The 25,570-nt window shown below is 42.0% G+C and overlaps 1 protein-coding gene across 1 annotated transcript in view; it reads left to right on the top strand.

The window, feature by feature from the left end:
* The window catches only part of DOCK11 (dedicator of cytokinesis 11), a 120,807-nt gene that overhangs the window by 33,642 nt on the left and 61,595 nt on the right, over positions 1-25,570 (top strand). The window contains exons 9-22 of the mRNA XM_054996040.1: positions 490-569; positions 2,777-2,860; positions 5,377-5,517; positions 5,672-5,872; positions 6,241-6,363; positions 8,239-8,321; positions 10,030-10,152; positions 11,363-11,439; positions 12,384-12,574; positions 14,027-14,092; positions 14,833-14,925; positions 15,649-15,772; positions 22,788-22,909; positions 24,130-24,216. Coding sequence (XP_054852015.1) covers positions 490-569; positions 2,777-2,860; positions 5,377-5,517; positions 5,672-5,872; positions 6,241-6,363; positions 8,239-8,321; positions 10,030-10,152; positions 11,363-11,439; positions 12,384-12,574; positions 14,027-14,092; positions 14,833-14,925; positions 15,649-15,772; positions 22,788-22,909; positions 24,130-24,216 — 1,595 coding nt within the window. The remainder of the gene's footprint in view (positions 1-489; positions 570-2,776; positions 2,861-5,376; positions 5,518-5,671; positions 5,873-6,240; positions 6,364-8,238; positions 8,322-10,029; positions 10,153-11,362; positions 11,440-12,383; positions 12,575-14,026; positions 14,093-14,832; positions 14,926-15,648; positions 15,773-22,787; positions 22,910-24,129; positions 24,217-25,570) is intronic.

Here is a 25,570-nt window from a genome sequence, read left to right as displayed (position 1 = left end):
AATGTCATGTATTAACCAAGCACAGTCCCTGATTTATAACTTGATTCCTGATTCAAATGCTCAGCGTTAGTCAAGTATCCCTGGATAAATCATCCCAAAGTTTTAGAGCCGTCACAGAGAAAGCCCAACAGCTCTTCCCCAACAGAAGACCCTTTAAATATGGCTTCCCATGCTGGAAGTCTGAAACGCATACTGTTTGCTCTTCCTGCTTAGCAAGTGGCTGCACACAGCTGCTCTTGCAGTCCTCTGCATTCTGTCAAAGGAGGAGTCAGGGTGCTGTTGTTGAAGCCTCTGCGTATGTTTGTGTGCGTGTAAGAGACTTACTTGCAACATGACCCCACTGTTGGACTGGAAACCCCTGGCTAGCTTCCCAGCATCTCCGTGCAATTTCCCAGAGTTGTGTTAGTGATGCAGCACCTCAAGAACAGCCACACCCTAATGAGGCGTCTCTGGAGCCACTTGCACCATCTGCTTTTTGTGATTTCACAGATGACGAATCGGGCAGCCAAGGAAAGTCAGAAAACATCCTGGAGAGCTTAGAAAGAAGCATGCATCCGGAGCTGATGAAGGTAGTCTTGCTTCTGCAGCTTCTGGAAGGCCTGGGGAGGGACAAAGAGCCTGCCTGGCAGATTGTGAACTCTAACCTCTGATCTCTGGAAGTCCTGCTCAGCTCCCCTGAGATACCATCCCCACATATTCAAGCTTATCTTAATAGGAACGAGAGCTAGAAACTGGGTTTGTTTGTTTTTAGTAGAAGCCAGTGTTCCTGGGATGCAGGATTCTATTCCTGATAAATTCCATGATGTGCAAAGTAATCATCTGGAATACACACTGCTTTGGATAGCTGATGAAGGAAGCTTTGACCTTCAAAAGTTTATACTCTGAAAAACTTGTTGGTCTTTAAGGTGCCACTCAACTCAAATCTTGCTGTTCTACAGCAGGCTAATACGGCTGCCCACTTGAAACTGCTGAGATTTTTTTCTTGGGTTGGGGATTAAGTGGTTGGAGAGAGCTAATCTAAAACACCATCATTTGGGGGCCAACACTTAGGGGTTCTTGGAGCATGGCCAGGAAACGGCTATTTACTTTTTTCCATGGAAAAATTGGATTCAAAATTGTATTTAAAGATTCTTGCGAAAGAGACATTCATTTTCCTGTCCATGAACGACATCAGAATGAGTTAATGTTCCTTATTCATTTCATTAATTTCTGTTTTGTCAGTGGTTTCAGTTCTCCACTTTTCACTCTTGGTTTTGTGGATTCATTTGTATTGTGCACACATATTGTAAGTTTTTATTCATAATGTATAGGGTTTGTATGCTTTTGCATGTAATATACTTACAGTATATAATGCTGGTTAACTGACACACAACCAGTGCTGAAAAATGCAGTAATCGTGCAGGAGAAATTCAGCTCATAGAAACAGAAAATAGAGTTAAAAACCAAAATTTTCAGGTTACAACAGCATAGAAGAGAAATTTAACATGCCTGAAACGACATAGGAATCTCTTGTTGCGCGGGCTACTTACTGGACACCTCAAGAGTGCATATTTTAATGGAGAATTGGGAGAGATTATGATTTTCTGGTTTTCATTCCTGTACAAAAATAAGGAGAAGAGGAGGGAGACAATTGGGAAAATTGAGAGTTTCTGCATGCAGCAAAATGGAGCAAAATATGACTCTGCAAATTAAGAGTCCCCAAACTGGCTGTCTGAGGATTGTGCATGCTCCAGGAACAATGAGATGTTGAGAGCAGCTAAGGGTCAGTTAGAGGGAGGGAAAACAAAGGGGAGAAAGGGAAATGATCGTATTTTGAACACATTTCAGCATTCTTTACAATAGTCTGTAAGGTGAATTGTAGTATTAGCTCCATTTTGCAGACTGAGTTGAGGCTGAAAGAAAACTGGCTTGTCTAGTGCCAGTTGGCGAGTTCTTAAGAGGAGAGATTTAAATCGGGGACTTCCTGAGTCTCACCTTATTTGCTGTGTACCTCTGGTTCATTACAGCACCCGGTATTAGTTAGTCTGAAAGAGCCACTGGTATGGACGTGGCTCTAGGAGAGATCACCCAACCTGCAGAGAGAGTGGAAACTGGGGAGGAGGCAAAGCGGGCATGGTGAAGGAAGAGAGGCATGGATAGGAAGGGGCTGGAGCCATGGGAAGGGGCAGAGACATTTAGGAAATGCAGGCTCTTCTGGAGATGCTGCTGAAGGGAGGAGCTGAGGCCCCTGAGGAGAAGGAGCACAAGGCAGCAATGGCCAGCAGACCCTGAGGGTTATCAAAGCCTGCAGAAGGGCGAAGGAGGGAAAGTACCTGATAAGAGGTTGGGCAGAACCTTCCAGAGGCTTCCCCAGAATACTAGGAGCAGCAGTGGAGGCAGCTCACCATCTCCGAGAAGCCAAGATGGAAGAGGCTGCAGAATCTCCAGCTGGAGATTTCCAGAGCAGGAGACCCCAAAGAAGGGATTCTGACCTGGAGTATAGCTCAGTCATGTTATTACTGTACAGTTTTCTGTGAGGGGGAGGCAGGGGAGAGGAGGCCTCACGTGACACCCGATGTGGCCACCTAAATTGCTAGATTTAGCAAACCACGTAAGTCAGATGTCTTTTGTTTTTGTTCCTTCAAAATATGTGACACAGCCCAGCTTCTTTTCCCTTCATTCTTAACTGTAGTTTGCTTTCCCAAAGGAAGCTCCCAATGATAAAGATTTTGCTTCTGTCAGGGCGTCTCTTCCATCTGACAAACACGGCTGCATGTTGTTTTTTCACCCCTTTCAGTATGGACGAGAGACTGAGCAGCTGAATAAGCTCAGCAGAAATGACGGGAGACAAAATCTCTTCTCTTTTGACCCCGAAGTTCAGGTAATTTCCTCTGTGGTAAGATTTGCATGGCAGGTGGGTGAACGCCTTTTGCTTTGTTTAAAAGCTGCTCATTTGTCCCTTTGTTGCCTTGAAAAGCTTGGTTTTTTTCCCCCATGGTGAGAAAATTAAAATGTATTCATAGATGTGGGTAGCCCTCCGGCCTCAAAGGCTTAAGGTGGGTAGTATTACCATACTGAATGTATTTAAGGTGTTGAATTGATGGGAATGTCACAGGATTCACAGGCTCCATCTAGACATGAAGGTGTCCTCACCTGTGTCTTAGAACAACCGTAAAGTAGAATGAGATGGGTGCATGGGATCATGATATGAGAGAGGAGCCTTAAACCCATTTGCTTTTGCGCCCCCATCTAGAGACACTAGAGCTTTTCAGAAGCAGGCAGGGAATTTGTTAATGGCTGCCCTCATTCAAATGAAAGAGTTTTCCACGGCTGCAATAGCAGCTGCAGCAACTGGAAGATCCGGAGGGCTGGTAAACACTCAGGCTTTCCTTTGCCAGAATGTGATTCCATTCCTCCTTCAAGCCTGAGCATTGCCATGAGGTTCTTGCGAAGCAGAGATGAAACTGTGTTCTAGCCTTAGAGTCCAGGGAGCATGAGGGGAGATGAGTGTTCAGAAGCCCACCCCCTCCTCCTCCAGGCCTGCTGTCCTCTCAATGTCTGAACAATGCTTCCAATCAAAGTACAGATAATCCTAACCTTAACAGACCAGCAGCTAGACTCTGAATAAGGCAATTACATGTGTTGAGTAGAGATGGGCAGGAAATGGGAAAAAACAAAACGAGCATTTCATGTTTTGTCGCATTCCACAAATCACGAACTTTCACGAAATTGTCCCGTTTCGCAAAACGATTCATTAGTTTCATGATTTGTCAAAACCCAGGGCACTTCAATGGCCCTCTTCATACCCAGAGATGCCAAACTCGCAGGGAGACTTCAGCAGCCTCTCCTCCACCCACCCAACAAGCCAGCAAGAACAAATGCTCTAAATAAGAATATAAGCAAAGAAAATTAAAGAAAAAAAGGTAGGCCTCAATCAAGCTAGGCCCCAGAGCCAGGCAATGCCCTGAGACTGGGATGGGGTGGGGTGGAGGAAAGATGGCACCCTCACCCAACAACCTTCCCTGCAGGGCCAAGAGTTGAAAATAAGAAAGAGGCTTTTCAGTCTCTTTTAAAGCAGCAGCAAATCCAACAAAAAGCTCCCAATTCCACTCTCCAAATCCCAGGGACAGGTCTTCCCTCTCCCTCTGTCTACTGGAACTGAAAAGCACAAGGCAGAGAGCTGTGCCTTATATAAGAAATGCTCACATAGAGCAGAACAGGAGGTCTCTTGTTGGCAGACAGACCTGCCTAATAGGTTTGGAGGGATGAGATTGGTGTTCCCATGGCTACAGAAGGCCCATCTCCTCAGTTGCCTAGGGGATTAACCCCCCTGCTCCTTGCTGTATAGAGCAGAGTGGAATCTCTGCCTCCAGTTGGCAGGAAGAGCTGCCCATCAAGGTTATTTGGACTAAGATTGGAGTTTCCAATGGCAACAAAATGTCTGCAGACATTCCCAGCCTATGTTGCCTAGGGAATCAATGGATCAGCACCAGCCTGTCTGGCATCATGAATCATTCACGAATCGAACGAATCGGCCCCAAAAGTCATGAATTTCACAAAAACCGCAGCCCCAAGCAACACATTTCATGAAATGCAAATTGGCCCAATTCATCATGAAATTTGATTCATATTTCAATTCATGCCCATGCCGTGTTGAGTTTGCCATGCAATTCTTTTGCAAAGTGTGGAGGGATGTACAGTGCTTGGCTCCGTCTCCAGTAGCAGGCATTTTGGAGAGCCCCTCTCAAAATCCCAAAGGTGCTGCAGGCTCAAAAAGCTCAGAGACCCCTAACTTTTTTTCTAAGGCACTTTCCTGTCAACTGAGTAAAAATGTGGCCCCATTCTCTCCAAAGGGGAGGTGCCCACAAATGGAAAGCCACACAGAATTTGACGCTCACTGGGCCATACACTTGAGACCTAATAAGGATCCCAAGTTAAAGCGAAGACCTTCAGTATTTCCACCAGTTTTGTTATTGCAAAACTGCCTGGCCCGTACAGATTCCTCCCTATCTCGCTCTTGTTTTGTGAACTGCTAAGAATAGGCAGAGAAGTTTGTGTTGAACTCCAGTGCATGTGTGTTGCTGGATTCAAAAGCTGAACTTGGGAGGGCTGAGGCCTTGGAGAACCACTGCCAGTCAGAGTAGACAGTACTGGAGAAGATGGACTAGTAGTCTCTCAGTAGAAGACGGTTTCACATGGTGGTGCCTGTTTCCCAGGATGCTGGTATTTCTGAAAACCCCATTCAGTTGCCAACACTCCCCCTTGCAAAGAATGTTAACCCACAAAAGTTTCCCTGAATCTCTTGCTGTATGGGGGCGAAAAGTTGCGTGCAAAATAATAGCGCTCAGTTTCTTTTTCTGTTTTCTTCTTTTAAAAATGATATTCTTTTTTCCTTAGAGGTTAGACTTCTCTGGAATAGAGCCAGATGTGAAACCTTTTGAGGAAAAATGCAGCCGACGCTTCCTGGTGAAGTGTCACGACCTGTCTTTCAACCTCCTTGCCCAGCTAACCGATCGATCTGAGGGCCCACTGACAAATGTACGTATGATACCTGGGGTTGCCCCCAAATGACTGGAACCCAGTAGAAGACTGGGAGGAGAGACATGGGAGGGCACCATTAACACGGGGGGGGGGGGGGTTGAAGAAAAAAACCCACTTTTTAACTATGTATTACCACTCCCTTTGCATTTAGGTGGAGCCATTTTTTCTTAGCCTTGCCCTTTTCGATTTGAAAAGCTGTTGTAAGATTTCTGCCGATTTCCATGTGGACCTGAATTCCTTGCCTGTACAAGAAATGTTGAAGGATGGTCCTATCCAAGATTCTGGGAATCATCTTGTGAACAGCCACTTTCTTCATGGAATTGCTGAGTCTCACCTGTTCTACATAAAGCAAGTAAGAGGCTTAAGGGGCTTCTATGAACATAGAAAATCCGATAAAAATATGTTGTCATCGGTGAAATAGGAACTGCAGAGCAGGAGCTGCAGTTGGTATCAGGATTAGGTTGATAATGAGATCTTCTGTAAAGGCAAAGGAAAGTATGTCCATCTAGCTGGCTTCTCCAGGTACCAGAAAGATGGACTTTGCTTGGGTCCTGGCTGCTTAAGAAGGGCCAGCTACTAGTAACACCAAAACTCCCACCCCCAACACACAGACTGAATTTCTGGGATTTTAAATTGAAAGGCCCCGGTTGTCAGTTGCATGGATCTTGTGGACTATGTGCACTTGTCAGTGCTGCTGATGCTCTGTTCTTTTATGCAAAGGGGATTTTCTCTGTTACAAATCCACACCCAGAAATTTTCCTCGTCGCCCGTGTAGAGAAGGTGCTACAGGGAAGCATAACACACTGTGTGGAGCCCTATATCAAGACTTCTGATCCTGTGAAGGTATGTTGGATCTCAGATGCTGATCTTGAACAACAACAACATTCAATTTATATACCGCCCTTTAGGGAGAATTTAATGCCCACTCAGAGTGGTTTACAAAGTATGTCATTATCATCCCCACAACAAAACACCCTGTGATGTGGGTGGGGCTGAGAGAGCTCCTAGAAGCTGTGACTGACCCCAGGTCACCCATCTGGCTTCAAGTGGAGGAGTGGGGAATCAAACCCAGCTGTCCAGATTAGAGTCCCGCGCTGTTAACCACTACACCAGAAATGCAGAGGAGTGGTAGAGCTTCTGCTTTGCATGCAGAGTGTCCCAGGTTCAGTCCCTAACATCTCCCAGTAAAAAGTTCAGGTGAAGAGAAAGACTTCAGCCTGAGCCCTGGAGAGCCACTGCCTGTCAGAGTAGCTTTTACTGTCCATGATAGACCAGTGGTCGGACTTAGACAGTTTTGTGAGTGTTCCAGGACTTGAATTGCCTTGAGTTGGCATCATGCCCCTTTAAAGTTCAGTGCTTCATGATGGGTTAAGAAGAACAAGTGTAGTGTAATGTTTGGAGTGACGGACTTGAACTGGGGAAGATTCTGCCGTGCAGCTTCGTGGGGGATCTTAGGCCGGTGGCACTCTCTGAGCCAATCTACTTCACCGGGTTGTTGTGAGGTTAAAATGGAGGGAGAACCATGTGTGTCATTCTGAGCAGCTCAGAGGAAGGGCATAATAAAAATGTAAAGGATAATACACACTTACATGAGAGCAAGCCCCAGCGAAGGTTGTGAGAACATCATCACCCAGAAAACCTTTCCTTAAAGAGATAAAGATACAGCAAACTATAATCACATCTAAGCATATGGTATAATTCTGCCAGAGCTCCCTCACCCACACATATACATATCCTAAAAGGTGCAGGATCAAGGCTGTATTAACCCCTAGGCTTTTAGGTATTGCAGGTCCTCTATGGCACTTCAATCTTTCACCCCACTAGAGCTGATACCCTGACCCTGGTTTGGTAGGTATTAGACTGCAGTACATCACCCTATATCCATTTTGAGGGTCTGCTGAAGAATTCTGTTCATAGATACTAATGAGAGTATATATATGTACAGATATTGCTAGAGTTCAGAGAGTAAAGTGCCTTTAATCACTGGAACCCTAGGCCTCAGCAAAAAAAAAAATCAATAGGCCTCTAGTCCTGAGAGGCCCCTGAACTTACGGCCCTGTGCAGGATTCATCTTACTGAGAATCTAAGCTTCTTCCCTGTTTTTAAAGCAAATCTCTAGTCCTCATGGCTGCAAAGATACGTTTGGAAGTATGAGGACAATCCCTGCCAAACTGACCAACCCCAAAGATGTATTCTTGCCTCAATTAGACATTGCAAAACTAGAATAACTTTAGCAAACATTGCTGAATAAGTTATGCAAAATAAGTAGGAAATTTACATAGTTGCTCACTTAGCATAATTTTATGCAGGGTACAGAATTTTGTTTCCCTGCCATAGAAATTTAATCTCTTTTTTAGTATGTTGTATGTGCAACCCTGACAACAGCAAGTACTGAGTGATAGAGAGAGAGCAATATGATGGCAGAAAGAGATGAGGATGGAAGAAGCAGCTGTTTGCATGGAGGAACTTAACATTTGCCTTTGGCAAGTAGCTATCTTGTCTCTCTGAATTCATGGCATCCTCTTTCCTTCCTGGTTTTTTGCATAAATCATGGCCTTTTTTTGCATGTTTCGGAAATAATCCCAGATCTTTCCAATCCTCTTGAATTCTTGGTAATCCTCTTGAATTCTTGGTACCAGCAAGAGACCGGTATCTTTCACCTTGCTTTGAAAATCCAGACCCGCTTGATCCGTCTCTGACCCTTTTCTTGTCTTACAGACTGCTCAGAAGGTCCACAAAATTGCAAAATTGGTGTGTAGCCGCCTCGGACAATATCGGATGCCTTTTGCTTGGGCTGCGAGGTGAGTGTGTAACAAACACTCTTGGCTTGGTTTCACTGTCAGGTTTCTTTTTTTAATTTCTATTTTTTAAATTCTATTGTTAACAAGAAGGAAAGAAGAAAAGGGGAAAAACATAAAAGGAGAGAAACCATTGTTAGCCTTATTGTTCCATGACATTATAAACAAAGCCCATCTTTCAATAAATGTCTTAGCCATTAAATCTCGCTGGTTTATTCTACTTTGATACGTCTTTACCAAAGGATCTTTGGGAATGGTTATGAATGCATGCATATTGAATGCTTATTTCAGCTGATGTGAGAAAACTCTGAAAACTATAAGTTGCTGATATATAACCCCCTATAGATTATCTCGTATATATCCTGGGTACCAGGGCTTATGCTGGAAATGTCGTTTGAGTCAGGCAAATTTGTTACATATTCTTTGGAGCTGTACTAAAATATAACTTTTGGGGCACCAAATATTTTTGTACATTTTAGAATTAATGGGCTGTGATTTACCTATTTGATCCTGTGATTGTATACTTGCCTTGGGTAGAGAGTTTCTCACAAGCTGGTTAACTGCTGTGAAACAAGGTGTTGTTAGAAATCTTCTGTCATTCTTGATACTAATGATTGGATTATGAGAATATGGAAAATTGCTGTCATATCTAAAATAAAATTCACTGTCAGGTTTCTGTAAATCTTAACAATGTGTAGCCCAGCTGTGTAACCTATAGTGAGTGGGCGGGTTAACTGAAAGGAGGGATATGAAAGATCCAGGCTGGGCTAATTTAAAACTATTTTAAAGCTATAGGTAATAAACAGTGTTGCTATCTCCATTTGTATGTCCCTCTGCTGTATCTTGTATTACGTTTTCTCCTCAGGAGTTTTCTCTTTTATATCCCCTTTTTCAAAGGGAAGTGACTGTCACTCAGTCCACTTTTATGGAAAAAGAGCTGCATTTGGAAGAGAGAGGGCACAGTTTCCTCCACACCTTAATTGAGACTGCGCCAGTCAAGTGGGAGATTATGTACTTACTGGAGAGTTTTCCTAATTAGCTTGGCCCCACTGGAAGACTCCTGCCACATGAAACTGAATGCATACTGTTTGGTTGCACCGGTCCTGCGTTTTAGGACACAGGCATTAAAAATGTCTGTTTACTAATTTTTGCTGTTAAAGGAACTCTGGAGGATTCCCAGCTGCACACAGTGCAATTCTTAGTAAAGCCAAGATGAGATTTCTGGGGTGCCTGTATGTTGTTGGGGTGCAAAGCTTCAGTGGCCCCAAGTTACCTCTGTATTATTATTTTGTTCCTCCTGTGTGCTTATATAATGGCATTGCCAGTGCCAGCCTAAGAATTTTGCTACCAGAGATCAAAAACGTGAAGACAACAGAAGTATAATCACAACTTAAGTAACAGTTATCTGCCTTGCTTTTTTAAAATGACTCCCAAAAATCTCCCACTTCCCTCTGGCTAATGGCGGGGCTGGACTTTATCCCATCAATGCATTAGGTGTCTTCTGATAGGAAATTTAGCTTAACAGAGAGAGGAACCTGACTACCACTCAAAAAACCTAGAAAACAAACATTTCGTCTCTAACAAAATTCAAAGGGGGGTTTCTGGCGAAAATCTGTAATGAACTTCAAGAGAAACAAAAGTAATTTTGATAAGGCTAGCTGATCAGGGAAGAGGGGATGCATCTGTTGATTGTAAACCTTTCTCTTTCCAGGCCTGTTTTCAAAGACTCCCAGGGCACCTTGGATCTTGAAGGGAAATTCTCACCTCTCTATAAGCAGGACAGCAGCAAATTGTCTACTGAGGATCTTCTGAAGCTGCTGGCCGAATTTAAAAAGTAAGCACATGGGGAGATGGGAGGAATATCTGATCTATAGAGTTAGAACTTCGTTTTGAAGCAACTAGGTTGTTATAGAGAAGTTTTCAAGTGTAATTCCGTTATTTAGAAAAAGTGTCAACAACCTTTGTATAGGTGGCATTCTAAAGTCTGTTGCTGGTTTTCAAAATGCTGGTATTCAGAATAGAGATGAGCACAAACCGAAATACAAACCAAAGTTCGGCACGAACCATGCTAGTTCGTGGTTCCCGAACGGTGGTTCATAAGAGCCCATTCCTGACTAACTGCTGCGAACTTTAGGCCAGGTTGGGCTTTCTGCAGACCTGCTGACCCGGAAGTGGCCTTCTGCAGACCCGGAAGTGACAGTTTGCTGGCCCAGAAGTGATGTTTTCACGAACCAAACAAACCGGTCTGCGAACTGGGGCAGGTTCGTGAAAGTTCGTGGTTCATGAAACGCAACAAACCACGAACCTCATGGTTCTTTCTTTTCCCCTTTGGTTCGTGTCCATCTCTAGTTCAGAACTCTGAGGATCAACTCCCTACCATTTTGAGTTCTCGCTTTGGTTTAGTTCTCAGTGAAATGGTAAGCTTGCATCTGAGCTGTACCACTTCAAGCTGCAAGTAGGACTCACATGATCACATGCTCTTCCATATCAGAAAAATTCCAAGCATGTAGATAAGTATTGTATCAGGGAGAAGGTTAGGCTAGAACCCTGCTGTCCCAGTTTTCCCTATGGCGGAAGTTTTCTGTTATGAAGAAAAATTCATTTGAGCAAGCCACAGTCAGAAATGGTACAGCCCTGGCATAGGTTTACTATCTGAACTAAGTGTTCATTAATACAGATTTGAAATGGTTGTTATTGGTTGTCATTACTTTTTTAACCCACTCACATCCTAGGAGCATGGAATTTCCCAAGCAACTTAATTAATTTTTTTTTCAAAATAAACACTTTAAAGCTGATCCTTTACTTCTATCTTGCAGAATAATATCACGTAATAATAAGGTTATTTTTTTAAAAAGAGATCCTATTTTAAACTCTTGAGTTGAGTACAATTTTTAAAGAAAATTTACTTTCCCCCGGCTTCTGCTGTTGCTTTTACTTTATGGCAGCTTTGCCCTTCTGGCTGAACAGTGAGCCTAATTCTGTTCCAGTGTTCTGTTCCCCTGTAGGCTCCTCTCTCTTCACTGCTTTGTTTCTTTTCCACGCAGACCAGAAAAGACAAAGCTGCAGGTGATACCTGGCCAATTAAATATTACACTGGAATGTGTTCCACTGGATTTGTTCAGTAAGAAGCTGATTATTTTAAAAATTGCATCAGTGTTGTGTGGCTTGCTCTTAATGTATATTTTCAGTATTAATGGAATTATGATTTATTTATTTAAAAATATATAGGCTTTGAATCCAAGATGATTTGCAAATGAGGGCTTAGATCTGGCCTAAAATTTCTGGGGAATGGAAGGATTTCCATCTGCAAAGCATGATTTTCTCACTGCTCTCATTCCACTGCAGCCCAGAATGCATGTTGAAACGCTCTTCTGGGGATCCCCGAGAAATAGCTTGGGAGGAATTAGAGGGGCAGATTGGTGAAAATCACTTCCCCTTTTCTGTCCATGGAACTTTCAGGCACAGTCCAAGGCAATCAAATCCATTTTAAAAACTTCACACCATATTACACAAATTGAAAAGCAGCTTAAAATTAGACCAGGATCATAGCTAAATTACTGTGGACGGGGAAAGGATGGCAAGAGGAGGGGGTTTACACTGCCCGGGCAAGAGGAGGGACATTGCCTGCTTCCTAAAAGACAAGGTACCATGTGGATCGCCCTCGCGGGAAGTTCCATAAATAAGGTGTTGCTGCAGAAAATGCCTCTCACGCCTCCATCATCTCAGATGCTAGGGGCTTTCCAAGACATGACTTTGCATTAACCATAGTTAAACATTGCATCTGCACCAAGTGAAAACGGTTGTTGGGGTGGTTTTCCCTGTCTCTCCGGCCTCCCTGCTTGTATTGTGACAAGGAGGTCATATTGGCATTTCTCTATTTCTCGGCAAGCAAAGTCATCATTTGCATGTTTGGGGTCTTAACCATGGTTAACTCTTTGCAGGGTTTGTTACATTAACCCGGATTGAGTTATGTCTGTGGCAGGCTATTAGGAGGTAAAGTTATTTTTTTTTGGTGGTAGCAAACGATGGTCAAATGCTAACAAGTGGCATATGCTTGACTTCTAGACTGTGTCACCAGCTCTTACATTCCCATAAAACCCTTCGAGAAGCAAAACCTGGGCGATGGCATTGCTGTCGAGGTGGAAGAGTTTGTCCCAGAGATCGCCAAGTACTGCTACCCCTTCACCATATACAAAAACCATCTGTATGTCTACCCTTTGCATTTGAAATACGACAGCCAGAAAACATTTGCCAAAGTGAGTTTTGAACACCCTTCGGCTTAGAGAGAGGATTTGCAGATGCAAAATAGGGCCCCAAATATGGAGTTGGAGAAGCAGCTGCATTGTGGAATGAACTGGAAGTGCAGTTGGACAGGGCGGGTGTGTGTGTGCTATACTTCCCCTTTTTCAGACAATACTGTGAGCCAAGTTACAAATGACGAGGACTGCCTGTGAAGGGAGTCGCAATGTTAGCCGGGAAGCTGAGTTTTAAAAGAGATCGGAAGGCTTTGTTAATTTCCCCTCTCTACAGAGCCAAAGAAGGCTTCTCAGAGGGTTTGTTAATTTTCTTCACCTCCTAGAAGGGGAGGTGAAACTGACAGAGCCTTGGGGAGGCAAAGAGGAAATTAACAAACCCTCTGAGGAGTGCTCACCAACTCTGTAGAGAGAGGAAATTAACAAAGCCTTCCAATCTCTTTTAAAACTCGGCTTCCTGGCTAACAATGTGAATCCCTTCATGTTCAGTCCTGGTGTAATTCATCATTTGTAGCTTGGCTCTCTGTTACCAGACCTGCTGATCCAGAAGCTTGCATTTTTGATCATGTGACTGCAGAAGTGCATATTCAAGGCTGATTCACAGAGGCACCTATATTTTTTTATGACTGCTGGCTGAATTTGTGAACTTCGAACATTTAAAATATATAGGGGCAGTGGTGTCCAAAATGACCTGATCTCTGTAGATGTCCAGTTCCCTATTCCCGCCCCCCCTATCTCTGAGGACCACTGTCCTGGTTTTCCTAACCTTCTGACTCTGGCAGCACCCCATTCTCTCTTCTTGGCCACCTCTCATCTCTGTTTCACAAATCCTTCTCATATGGCACGGAAATGCCCTTAGGCAGGCACTGCAACTTCAATCATCCTCTACAGATTTTCACAAGGCATCCAGGTATTGCCTGTCCTGGAGATGTATCAGGAATGGCATCACAATTCTCAGTGGCTTCTATCCTATCACACCCTCATACCACCGTTAGCAATGTCACTATGGCCATAGCTCCCATAGTCAGCTTAGCAATGCTACCAGCCACGGCTTCTTCCTAGAGCCTTTTTGGCTGCTTCTTGTCAGGACCAGGATGTAAGAATTTTGTGCTTGAGGCGATGAAGAAAGTTAAAATGAAAGTTGGTATGTTTTATGACAACTGTTTTGTATATGCAAGCCTTTCCATAGTACTTACTGTCCTTGAGTGATGAGAGCACTTAGAATGTGAAATCACCATGGCTAACGCATTCAGCTTTTTGGCTTCTGTGGGAAGAAGTTAATGAGATTAGATTGTAAGCTCCTTGGGGCAGGGATTTTTGAACCCTGGAACTGAAGTTTGCATATAGATACAAAATTAATTTTGATTGAGGAGGCAGAGGGTTAGTCAAGAAGGGAAATGTAGTTTCTGAACCCAACTCTTGTGTTTTCTTTCCCACAATCCATTGCAATTCCAGGCAAGGAATATCGCTGTCCGTGTGGAATTCAAAGACTCTGATGAAGCGGATGCCAAAAGTTTAAAGGTGAGATCTCAAACAGAGACCCAGGATTTGGGATCTACAGTAGACCGTAGACATGAAGACAGCAGCAGAAGAAGGGCCAGGAAAACAGAATGTAAGGAAGTAGCCAGTTAAAAGTATTGCTGCGGCCAAGTTTCTGTATAGTCCCCGGGGGGGAAATAAGGATCTAACCAATGAGACATACAGCAGTTAGAAAGCATCAAGCCAGGTTGAATAAAGGGCTAGCTAGTAATGATCCCTTTTCACAAAGCCAAGAATAATGTGATTATCTGTCTACCTCCTGACATCTAATTGGGTGCCAAGAAGCAGGATCCTGATTGGCTGGTAGCTCTTTACGTGGGGAAGCAACCACCCACTGAGGCCTGGTCTCCTACAGATGGCTTATGGATCATCCAGTGTTTTGGGGACCCTAACTTTTCCTCTAAGGCTGCAGAAGAATGTAAGGGTTTGAATGAGTTTTTCTGTATATGTCAAGGGATGGTGGTGCCTGAGAGCTAATTCAAATTTATTGTAAAGTGAGTTGAAGAGATGTGGGTGGACACAGTTTGTGAAGTGGTCTTGAAGGTCTTGAACTTGGGTCTGATAAAATAATAGTGTGTCTGCTGGCTCACATGTTTCAACTCTACCCACACTCACTCTGTTCAGGGTCTTGGGATCTGTCCTGCCCACTCTGCTGTCTTGTGGAAGAGGCAGTGGAAGAGGCAGTTCATGTTAATCTGCTATTTTCACATTATTACTTGCAGTGTTTTTACGGTAAACCTGGAGGACCCCTTCTGACGTGTAATGCTTATGCTTGTGTGTTGCATCATAATCAGAACCCAGAATTTTATGACGAGGTAAGAAAAAGTTGTGCAGTCACTGCATCACATTGTACTAAAACTAACCAAAAGCAGAGCATAACCAGCTGTGTGTGCATGTGTGTGTGTGCACATGCACATGCATGCTGTGATCCCATAGAAGCATAGAAAAGCCATGGAACAAGACTTTGGCTGTATGTTTCAGCTTTCTGAGAATCTTGGAGTTCTTGTTTTTATTTTCTAAAGTTGGTTTCTAGTACATACGCTGTAATGCACAGCAAAGGTCAGAAATATCACTATATCGCTGCCTATTACTGCTAATTATCAAAAAGTGGGGCTTCAACTTCTTGCCCTTCCCCATTTCCCAAAATGTGCAAATTTAATTATGCAAAACAAGAGAAATAATGCTAATTAGCGTGGCATATGAAGGCTGCAGAGTTTGACTTTGCTTAATGCAGAATTTTGATTTGTTCCTGTGGAAGGGTGTTTGTGTGGCAATTTGGTGTGCAGGGGGTAATCAAGAGGTCCAGTGAGTATTTTATTTTTAGTCTAAATCTGGGCAGTTGTCACAGTCAGCTTTATTAGACTGCCATGGTCATGACAATGGAAAAGAGGCAGGAAAGGGGGATACCAGAACTACTTTGATATGGCAAAGTACAATAAAATGTTAGCTTACTATTAATATTTTTTAAAAAGATTTAGCATAAAATGCAACTCAGCAATTACAAAAAAGCAGCATCACCTGTCATGATGTCATTTTAGATTAAAATTGAGCTTCCAATCCACCTCCATCGAAAGCATCATTTGCTTTTCACCTTCTATCATGTCAGCTGTGAAATTAACGCCAAGGGGACGGCGAAAAAGCAGGATGCTGTCGAGACAACAGGTATGCTTCCTGCTTAAGCTCATACCTTTGTATATCCAATAGCAGACAAAGATAGGAAATGAGGCTTTTGGTGGGAGGGCATTTCCATTCATTCTTCAGTTGCATGCTGGCTCACTTCAGAAGTGAACGCCATTCATATATGCCATTTCTGTACCATTAAGAAACATAATGGGAGCTAAGCTACTGACTGTACTATTCAAATGGCCAATGATAACGTAACGTGCTTGAGAGCTTCTCTTTTCTAGTTAGTTCTTTGTGAATGGAAGAGACATGCTGCTAATCTGACAGTGCCCACAGTCTGTTCCAATTTGATTGCTCAGTGCAGAAAGGTCTAATCTTACAGTTACAATATTAGCTCAGCCTCAACTAGATTAAACTTTAAATTGGAAGCAGGAAGAGGCTGTCGTAGCATTCATTGATTTCATTTTGACCTTGTTACCAAGGAGAGCCATGAAATGCTTGCTGCAATTCATGTAACCTCTTGGATGTTCTCAGTGCCCACCTGGGCATCACCGTAAATGTGATCAATAGCCATTTGTTCAGGCTCTACACAGCAAGAATGAATTCCGTTTTGGAACTCAAAGGTTGAGCTGGGTAAAAAGGGAATGAAATGCCAGGTGCCTGCCAGCAATCTCAGCTGCTCCATCAGGTGCCTGCCCAGTTTTTTTTCTTGTGCTTCTTTCTAATCTGCCTGTCAAAGCTGTAGACAAGTCGGACTTCCGGTTTGGGATTCATGGAGGTCTAACGCAGCTCCATTTGTGGAGCTGACCGGATTGCCGTTTTAACCGGCCGGAGGGGTGAAAATAACCCGCGGCCGACTGCTCTCAGGCGGGGAGCAGGCAAAGAACGCTCAAGACCCTAGGGTGAGTTAGATCTCGGACGAGGGGGGGCTCTACACAAGGAGTCTCCCCCCCGATCCTTGAGGTCCCACCTTGCGACGGGTCGGCTATAATCTCTGCGGCAATTTTGGGGCCAATTCGGCTGGCATAAGACCTACATACCCAAGCTTCGATCGGGGAGGGAAGTCGAGAGGAGAATTTAAGATCGAAACAGCGATTACAACCCGAGAAAGCTGGAGAGAAGGTAAAGATCGCTATCTCTTGAAACGGGACAGATTGACAAAAACAGAGAGGAAAGAAAGTAGACTTTTAAACTGCAACAGACTAGCGAAAAGGAGGTGAAGACTCGGCAGGAGTTGTATTTTAAAAGAGACTAAGTTTAAAGAAGTTATTACAAAAATCGGACTATTGTTTTGAATACCTGTGGTTTTGGAGCTGTGGGAAAAAGACACCATCGCGAGACCTGCTGTGGGAAGACGGGAGACAGGAAGTGCGTAACAACAATAGAGTGGCTGGAGGGAAGCGGCCCTTGCCAAAGGACAGGAAGTGGGGAATCGCCATCTTTGAAAGTGGAAGGGTCGTGGCTTCAGCGGAAGAGGAAGTAGGCCATCTTGGATTATAATAACATAGAGAAACCATAGAGAAAAGACGCCCGACATTTTGGATATAAAAAATTAATTTTGGCAAAGATTGGGACATTTAAAAAAAAAGGAAAACGTTTAATTATACGCCACGGAGCTGAGGAAGAGGGCAGATTCGTGGGAGCGAGCTAAAGCAAGCCCCACGATGTCGAAAAAAGAGTGGCAATCGGCAATAGAAAACTTGGACAAAAAACTTATAGACATGATGAAAGAACTTAAGGACACGAAATTGGAGCTTATTAAAGAGGTCAAGGAAGTTACACAGACAGTAAAGTCGGAGCTGTCAGAAGTGAAAAAAGGTGTGGAAACGATTAGCAGTGAATTACAAGGAACGCAGCAGAGAGTTAAAACAGTAGAAGACGCGATGGAGAATTTAATAGACACGCAACAAACAGAGATGAGGCTGGTGAAGGGGAGGATGTCAGTTGCAGAAACTAAACACATGGAGAAGCAGCTTCGTTTTCGTGGTCTGCCAGAAGTGGAAGGGAAGTCAGCGCAAGAACAGATGACTGAGGTGTTGGCTGATTACCTGGGGAAGGAGGAGGAGGAAATTGTGGCTATCCTAGATGTGGCGTATCGTGTGAACTCGAGAATTGCAACCCAGAGGAAACTACCAAGGGATGTGATTGTGCAGTTTACAACTAGAAATATGAAAGAGAGGATTGTGACCAAACAATTTCAAGATCCATTGGAGATTGATGGCAAGACGATTATTATAATGAAGGAACTGCCCAGATCAGTGTTATTGGACAGGAAAAAATATAGAGTGCTAATTCAGACTTTGAAGGACATGAATATCAGATACAGATGGGAGTTACCGGAAGGAGTGTCCTTTGAGTTTGGAGGGGCAAAAAAACGTATCAGATCTGAGCGGGAGATGGAGAGATTTATCAAGGACAATGAAAAAGACTTACCAACAAAACCATGAATATGGAGTGTAAAGTATTATCTTGGAATATAAATGGACTAAACTCACCGAATAAGAGAAAAAATATTTTTCATTGGCTACTAAAACAAAAATGTGATATTGTTTGTTTGCAGGAGACCCACATTAGAAAACAGGATGTAAAATATTTAAAATCTGGAAAATTGGGCAAAGAATTTGTAGCGGCTTCCAACAAGAAAAAAAGAGGAGTGGTGTTGTATATAAAAGAGGAGCTGCAGCCAAAATTTGTTATGAGAGATGTGGAAGCTAGATTTGTAGCAGTGGAATGTAATTGGAACTTAAAGAGAGTGTTGGTAGTCGGACTTTATGCACCTAACGGTGCAAAGGAAAGCTTCTTTGAGGACTTAAGGAAGCACCTAGACGATCTTGTATATGACCAGATAATTCTTGCTGGAGATTTCAATGGAGTGACAGATTTGGAATTAGACAAAAAGACTACAAAAGCACAAAAGAAAAGAGGACTATTGCCAAAGCTTTTTTTTGAGTTGATTCAACAAGAGACTCTCGAAGACGTATGGAGGAGAGAATATCCTAAAACCAAACAGTTTACTTTTTATTCTGCAAGGCATCTTACATTATCAAGAATTGATATGATCTGGGCCTCAAAGGACTTAGCGCTATGGACTAAGGAGGTAGAAATAATGCCGATGGTAGGCTCAGATCACAACCCAATTATGTGGAAATTTGGAAAAAGGAGAAAAAGGAAAGCCTGGAGAATAAATGAGGACCTGTTACAGGAAAGTGAGAATATGGAAACATTGAGAAGAGAGACTAAGTTTTTTATACAATACAACGTGAATAAAGAAGTACCAACCAGTAAAGTTTGGGACGCGTATAAGGCGGTTGTAAGGGGCATACTAATGGACTTAAATGGTAGAGCAAGGAAAAAGAAAGAGGAGAAAAGACAAGAGATTGAGGAGAAAATAAAGGCCAAAGAAGTACAGTTAAAAAAGAGACCAGGGAAAAAGAAAATACATCAGGAAATCAAAATTCTTCAAGAACAGTTAACAGCAATGAGTAACAAAGAATTGGAGTGGAACCTTAAAAGACTGAATCAAAAAGCTTTTGAGGGTGCTAATAAACCTGGGAAATATTTGGCATGGCAATTAAAGAAGAAAAGGGAAAAGAAAATAATAAATAAAATTTGTGAAGAAAACAAAACGTATTTGGAGCAGACTACCATTAGCAGAGCCTTTTATAAATTTTACGCTAAGCTGTATAATAAAAAAGAAGTAAACAAAGAATCAATAGCATCATATTTGGAGAAAACCAAACTTCCAGAGATCTCGGAAGCTTGGAGAAATAAGTTGAACAGTGAAGTAACTGATGAGGAAATAAATATGGCAATACAATCCGCAAATCTAGGAAAGGCGCCAGGGCCAGATGGACTTACGGCTAAATTTTATAAGACAATGGCCAATGAACTGGCACCATTCCTAAAAGAGGTGATGAACGGAGTTTTTAGGGATCAAAGAATTCCAGACACTTGGAGCGAAGCGAATATATCATTGATCCCAAAAGAGGGCCAAGATCTGACTAGCGTGAAAAATTATAGGCCTATATCACTACTCAATAATGACTATAAAATTTTTGCGAAGATATTGGCGGAGAGATTGAAGGGGTGGCTCTCGGAAGTCATAGAGGAGGAACAAGCAGGCTTTTTGCCAGACAGACAAATAAGAGACAACTTAAGGACAGTGATCAATGCTATTGAATACTACGACAAGCGTTGTGACAAAGAGGTTGGTTTCTTCTTTGTAGACGCTGAAAAAGCGTTTGACAATTTAAACTGGGATTTTATGTTTGCCACTATGGAAAAGCTACAACTGGGAGAAAGATTCGTCAGAGCAATCAAGGAAATCTATAGAGACCAGACTGCAGCAATTGTAGTGAATGATGAATTGACCAAAAAATTGACGATTAGTAAAGGAACAAGACAAGGTTGCCCGTTATCTCCATTGTTGTTCATTTTAGTATTGGAGATTCTGATGATACAAATTCGACAAGATGAGGAAATACGAGGAATAAAAATAAAGGACTACTCATATAAGGTCAGAGCATTTGCAGACGACATAATGTTAATTGTAGAAGACCCACTGGAGAACATGCCAAAAGTGATAGGCAAGATCAAGGAGTTTGGAGATTTGGCAGGTTTCTTCATTAACAAAAAGAAGTCAAAGATATTATGCAAAAACATGACTAAGCAGAAACAACAATTGTTAATGGAAACAACGGATTGTGAAGTAACTAGTAAGGTGAAATACTTGGGAGTTGAGCTGACTGCAAAAAATATAGATTTGTTCAAGAATAATTATGAAAAATTATGGACTCAGATAGAGAGAGACTTGATCAAATGGAATAGATTGAACCTGTCATGGTTGGGCAGGATTGCAGCAGTTAAGATGAATGTGTTACCAAGAGTAATGTTTTTGTTACAGACAATACCAATCATCAGAGACTCTAAACAATTTGAAAAATGGCAGAGGAAAATATCAGATTTTGTTTGGGCAGGCAAGAAGCCTCGAGTGAAAGTAAAAATTTTACAAGATGCAAAGGAGAGAGGCGGAATGCAACTGCCCAATCTGAGACTTTACCATGATGCAATCTGCCTAGTTTGGCTAAAAGAGTGGATGACATTAAAGAATAAGAAACTATTAGCCCTAGAGGGATATAAAAAAATTTTTGGATGGCACGCATACCTATGGCATGACAAAGTAAAGGTCAACTCGATGTTCCTGCATCATTTTGTAAGGAGAAGTCTATTTACAATCTGGAAGAAGTATAGAACTTACTTACAAGAAGGAACCCCCTTGTGGGTGGTTCCATATGAGGTGATAGATCCGAGAGCTGTGGATAATGAACAACAATGTTTAACGTATAAAGAAATAACTAAGATTGAAGTATCTAAACTTAGAATAAAGACGCAAGAGGAACTATCACCTAACTATGACTGGTTTCAGTATAGACAGATTAGAGACTTATACAACTCAGACTTTGCAAAAGGGGGCATACGAACAGAGAACTCGGAACTAGAGCAGACCCTTCTTAAAGAAGACAAGAAAAGAATATCCAAGGTATACCAAGTATTGCTGAAATGGTATACTGAGGATGAGATAGTTAAAACACAGATGGTGAAATGGGCTATAAATTTCAATAAAGAAATAACAATGGAGGCATGGGAATACTTGTGGAAAACTACAATGAAGACAACGACATGTATTAATATTAAAGAGAACATTTTCAAAATGATCTATCGTTGGTACATGACACCAAAGAAGATTGCGCTAGGGAATTTGAATACTTCTAATAAATGCTGGAAATGTAAGAAACATGAGGGCTCCCTCTATCATATGTGGTGGTCGTGTGAGGTAGCTAGGCAGTTCTGGGGGGAAATAATAAGAGAAATGAGTGAAATTTTACAGTTTCAAATAAATAAGAACCCAGAACTCCTGCTGCTAAACTTGGGAATGGAGGGAATTCCAGCCCATCATAGGACGTTGATTTTTTATATGACTGCAGCAGCTAGACTTTTGTATGCGCAGAAATGGAAAGTACAAGAAGTACCAACTATTGAAGATTGGATCTACAAATTGCTGTATATGGCTGAAATGGACAAGATGACAAGAAAACTGAGAGATCTGGACTCAGGGCAGTTCAACACAGACTGGGAGAAGCTGAAACAATACCTGGAGAAGAAATGGGAGGTGGGAGGAAAACTGTGGCAGTTTGAGAACTACTGAAATATAATAAAAGTATAAAAGAGAGGGGTGACTTTACCGGGGGAGGAAGAGAAATGTGAATTTATAAGCAGTTAGATTAATTGATTGAGATATATATAGATATGTATAGGTCAACTGATAGAGAATAATTAATGATAAGGTTTAAACATGAGGATTGACTAACTAACAATATTTTCTTTCTTTGACAAGATTTATATGCACCAAACTGAATGTATAGAAGAGTTAAATTGATTGAGTATCTGAGGAGTTATATAGAATTACCATAAAAAGTTGAAATGAGTAATATATAGAGAACAAATCAAATTGTTTGATTTAAATGTGGGAAATTTTTATGGTTTATGATATATAGGTTTATATAGAATTATTCAAAACTGGAAAATGGGATAAATTGTTTATCTAAAGACGTATAGTTTGGGTGTATAATAATTAAAGGAGTTAATGATGCACTGCTTAATATAATGGAGAATGTATATCTGTTTTAGACAGAGGAATTTAATAGAAGTAAGGGAAAAGGGACAGAGGGTGGGAAAGCTGTTGGAAGTCAACAAAAGGGGGGGAAAGGGAGGGGGTTAGAAACGAAAAATTAGGGGAAAATTGATTGTAATGTAAAAATAAAAATGTTCTAACCCAATAAAAAATTTTTCAAAAAAAAAAAAAAAGCTGTAGACAAGTCTTTAAAAAAGGAACACTCGCATGTCTCCAGTTGTACCAGTGTATGTTTGTAGATATGAATGAACTTACGCATTTTTCTGACTTGTGAGTTACCATGAAGCATGTATATCTTGCAATTATTCCAAGATCCAAGGAAGTTGGTGAAATAACTGTGTGTGTGTGTTGCTGTCTCTGCAGTTGGCTTTATCTGGATGCCTTTACTGAAAGATGGTCGGATTATCACCTCTGAACAACATTTGCCCATTTCTGCCAATCTGCCTGCTGGCTATCTGAATGTTGGAGATACAGAGGGTCGAAGGGTAAGGAGACTTAGCTTCAAGTGTATAGATTTGGGTAGATAATGGATTAGACTAATATTCATGGCTGTGTTATAGATTCCACGCTTCCATTAGTACGCCCAGAATTTATGAGATGTAACTCATTCCATGAAAACTTTAGCGTTTCTTTTAAAGTATGTTTCTGGTTTTCACGTCTACAGAGAAACACTTGGAAGTATTTATTGTTCCTCTTGTTTCTTCCTATCATTTTGCCAGATTTCCAAATTATCTGAAAATTTGATTTGTGCAAGCAGAATGCATTCTGCAAGAATATGTCGGTGCTTACTGATATGCTTAATTTGCCTAATTATTTTGATTGCAATGCTTGGGCTTCTTAAATGCAGAGTTTGGGGGGGGAAATCTTGTTCAAAAATAATCTGCCCATGACAGTCAGTGACAGCTTTCTTGGACACTACACAGTATATTACAATCCATAGTACACAAGACAAGAAGACTTTGGATTGACTTCCTTCCCTGTATAATACTAGAACTCTTTTTGTAGCGAAATAACAGCAAAAAAGTTCTAAACGTTCTAAATTTTTCAGTCCAAGGAAAAGGGACTAAGGGAGGAATTGGTGGAACCATATAGAATTATGCACGATAAAGGAGAAAAGGAACATTTTCTCCCTCTCCCCTGATAATTAACTTACGGAAGTCACTGCCGCAAGGCAATACTGATGGCAACTTGATTAGATGGCTCTAGAAGGAGATTAAACAAATGCATGGAGGACAGGTCCATCAATTAATTATTAGCCAGGATGGATAAATGGAATCCCAGCAACATGGAGGGAGGCTCTGACCACTATGGTGTGCTTGCAGACCTTTAAGACCAGTGTGATGAACAAGGTTCTGGAGTAGATGGACTCTTCCTCTGAACTACCACACTGCTTCTTAAATTGTTAAGGCTTGTTTGGTGTAGTGGTTAAGAGCAGCAGGAATCTCATCTGGAGAACCAGATTTGATTCCCTACTCCTCCACTTGAAGCCAGCTGCGTGACCTTGGGTCAGTTGCAGCTCTCTGAGTCCCACCCACCTCACAGGGTGATTGTTGTGGGGATAATAATAACATACTTTGTAAACTGCTTTGAGTGGGCATTAAGTTGTCCTGAAGGACGGTATATAAATCGAATGTTGTCGTTATGAAGGTTTTTTTTTCAAACATTTCAGAACTGAAATAATGGATTTCCTTCTCTCTCTTCACAGCAACCCAGTATTGACATAAAATGGGTTGACGGGGCAAAAGCTCTATTCAAGATCAAACTCCATTTGGAGTCCACCATTTACACACAAGTAAGTGAAGTACATCTTTCCCTTGTGTTTTGTTTCATCTCAGAAAACTCTGATGATAAATTCTAGTGGGGGTAGCTGTGTCAGTCTGTTTCAGCCAGAACTGCAAAGCATCTTGTCGCACCTAAAAGACTGAAAACATGTCAGAAGCTTTCTTTGGGTAGCGCCCACTCTGTCAGGTGCGTGAAGCATTATCCTTAGTTGATACAGAGGCACAAAAGGGAGAAAGGACCAGGGAGGGGAAATAGGATTACAGAACGAAGAGGTCTGGCAAGCCAAGAGACAAGTCTGTTACATGACCATGCAAAGCAGATTTGAAAAGAGTATCCAGAAAAGTAAGCAATTCCATCACCCCATGTGTAAGAACCACTCTCACCTGGCAACAAATGGACAAAATAAGTTTTTCAATTCTTGTAGCAAAGTCCTTGATAGGGAGGGGGTTGTCGATTGATGAAACAGACAAGAATAAGCTGTTGCCAGAACAAATAAAAATGTCACTCAGTGAAATTGGTGCTAAATTCAAGACAGACAAAAGAAAAATGGCACCACATACCATTTACTTATGGAATTCACTGCCACTTTGTGGTGATGGCCAGTGGATAAGATAGCTTTTAAGAAAATAAATAAATAAATATCCATGGAGGGAGAGGTCTATCTGCAGGGCTTTTTTTCAGCTGGAACGTGGTGGAATGGTGTTCCAGCACCTCTAGAAAATGGTCACATAGCCAGTGGCCCCACCCCCTGATCTCCAGACAGAGGGGAGTTTAGATAAAATGGCAATCTAAACTCCCCTCTGTCTGGAGATCAGGGGGCGGGGCCACCGGCCATGTGACCATTTTTGTCAAGGGCAATTTAAACTTTAAAAAACTCCCCCCTCGTTCCAGTGACGTCATTGTGAGGTCCTGAGTTCCACCACCTCTTTTCCCAGAAAAAAAGCCCTGTCTATCTGTATGATGGAAAAATGGAACATCTCTGTTCAATCTGTTTTTGAGTACCAGGTGCCAACAATAGACAGTTGGGGAGGGCTGCTTTTGCGTCCTGCTTGTGAATTTCCCAGAGGCATCTGTCTGACTGCTGTTGGAAACTCTATGCTGGACTAGATAGACATTAGCCCTAATCCAGCATGGCCTTTTTATACTTTTAAATTATCCCAAAAAAGTAATACACCCAAATATCACGTTTTATACAAATGTGATGGCCATTCGTTTAAATGTCATTATAAATGTTCAGATCTAATATCCCGTTGAAAGCAAGCACTTTAGAACTATATTGGTAAAGTTAGTTTGATCTAAAAAGGATTGATTCTGCCTGCTTTCATGCAGCCTTATTAAATTAGTTAATGTCTTTAGACCAACAG

Source organism: Eublepharis macularius, chromosome 13 (genome assembly GCF_028583425.1).
Source record: "Eublepharis macularius isolate TG4126 chromosome 13, MPM_Emac_v1.0, whole genome shotgun sequence".
NCBI lineage: Eukaryota > Metazoa > Chordata > Lepidosauria > Squamata > Eublepharidae > Eublepharis > Eublepharis macularius.
Note: the sequence above shows the minus strand (reverse complement) of the source record. Positions and strands in the feature narration are given on the sequence as shown.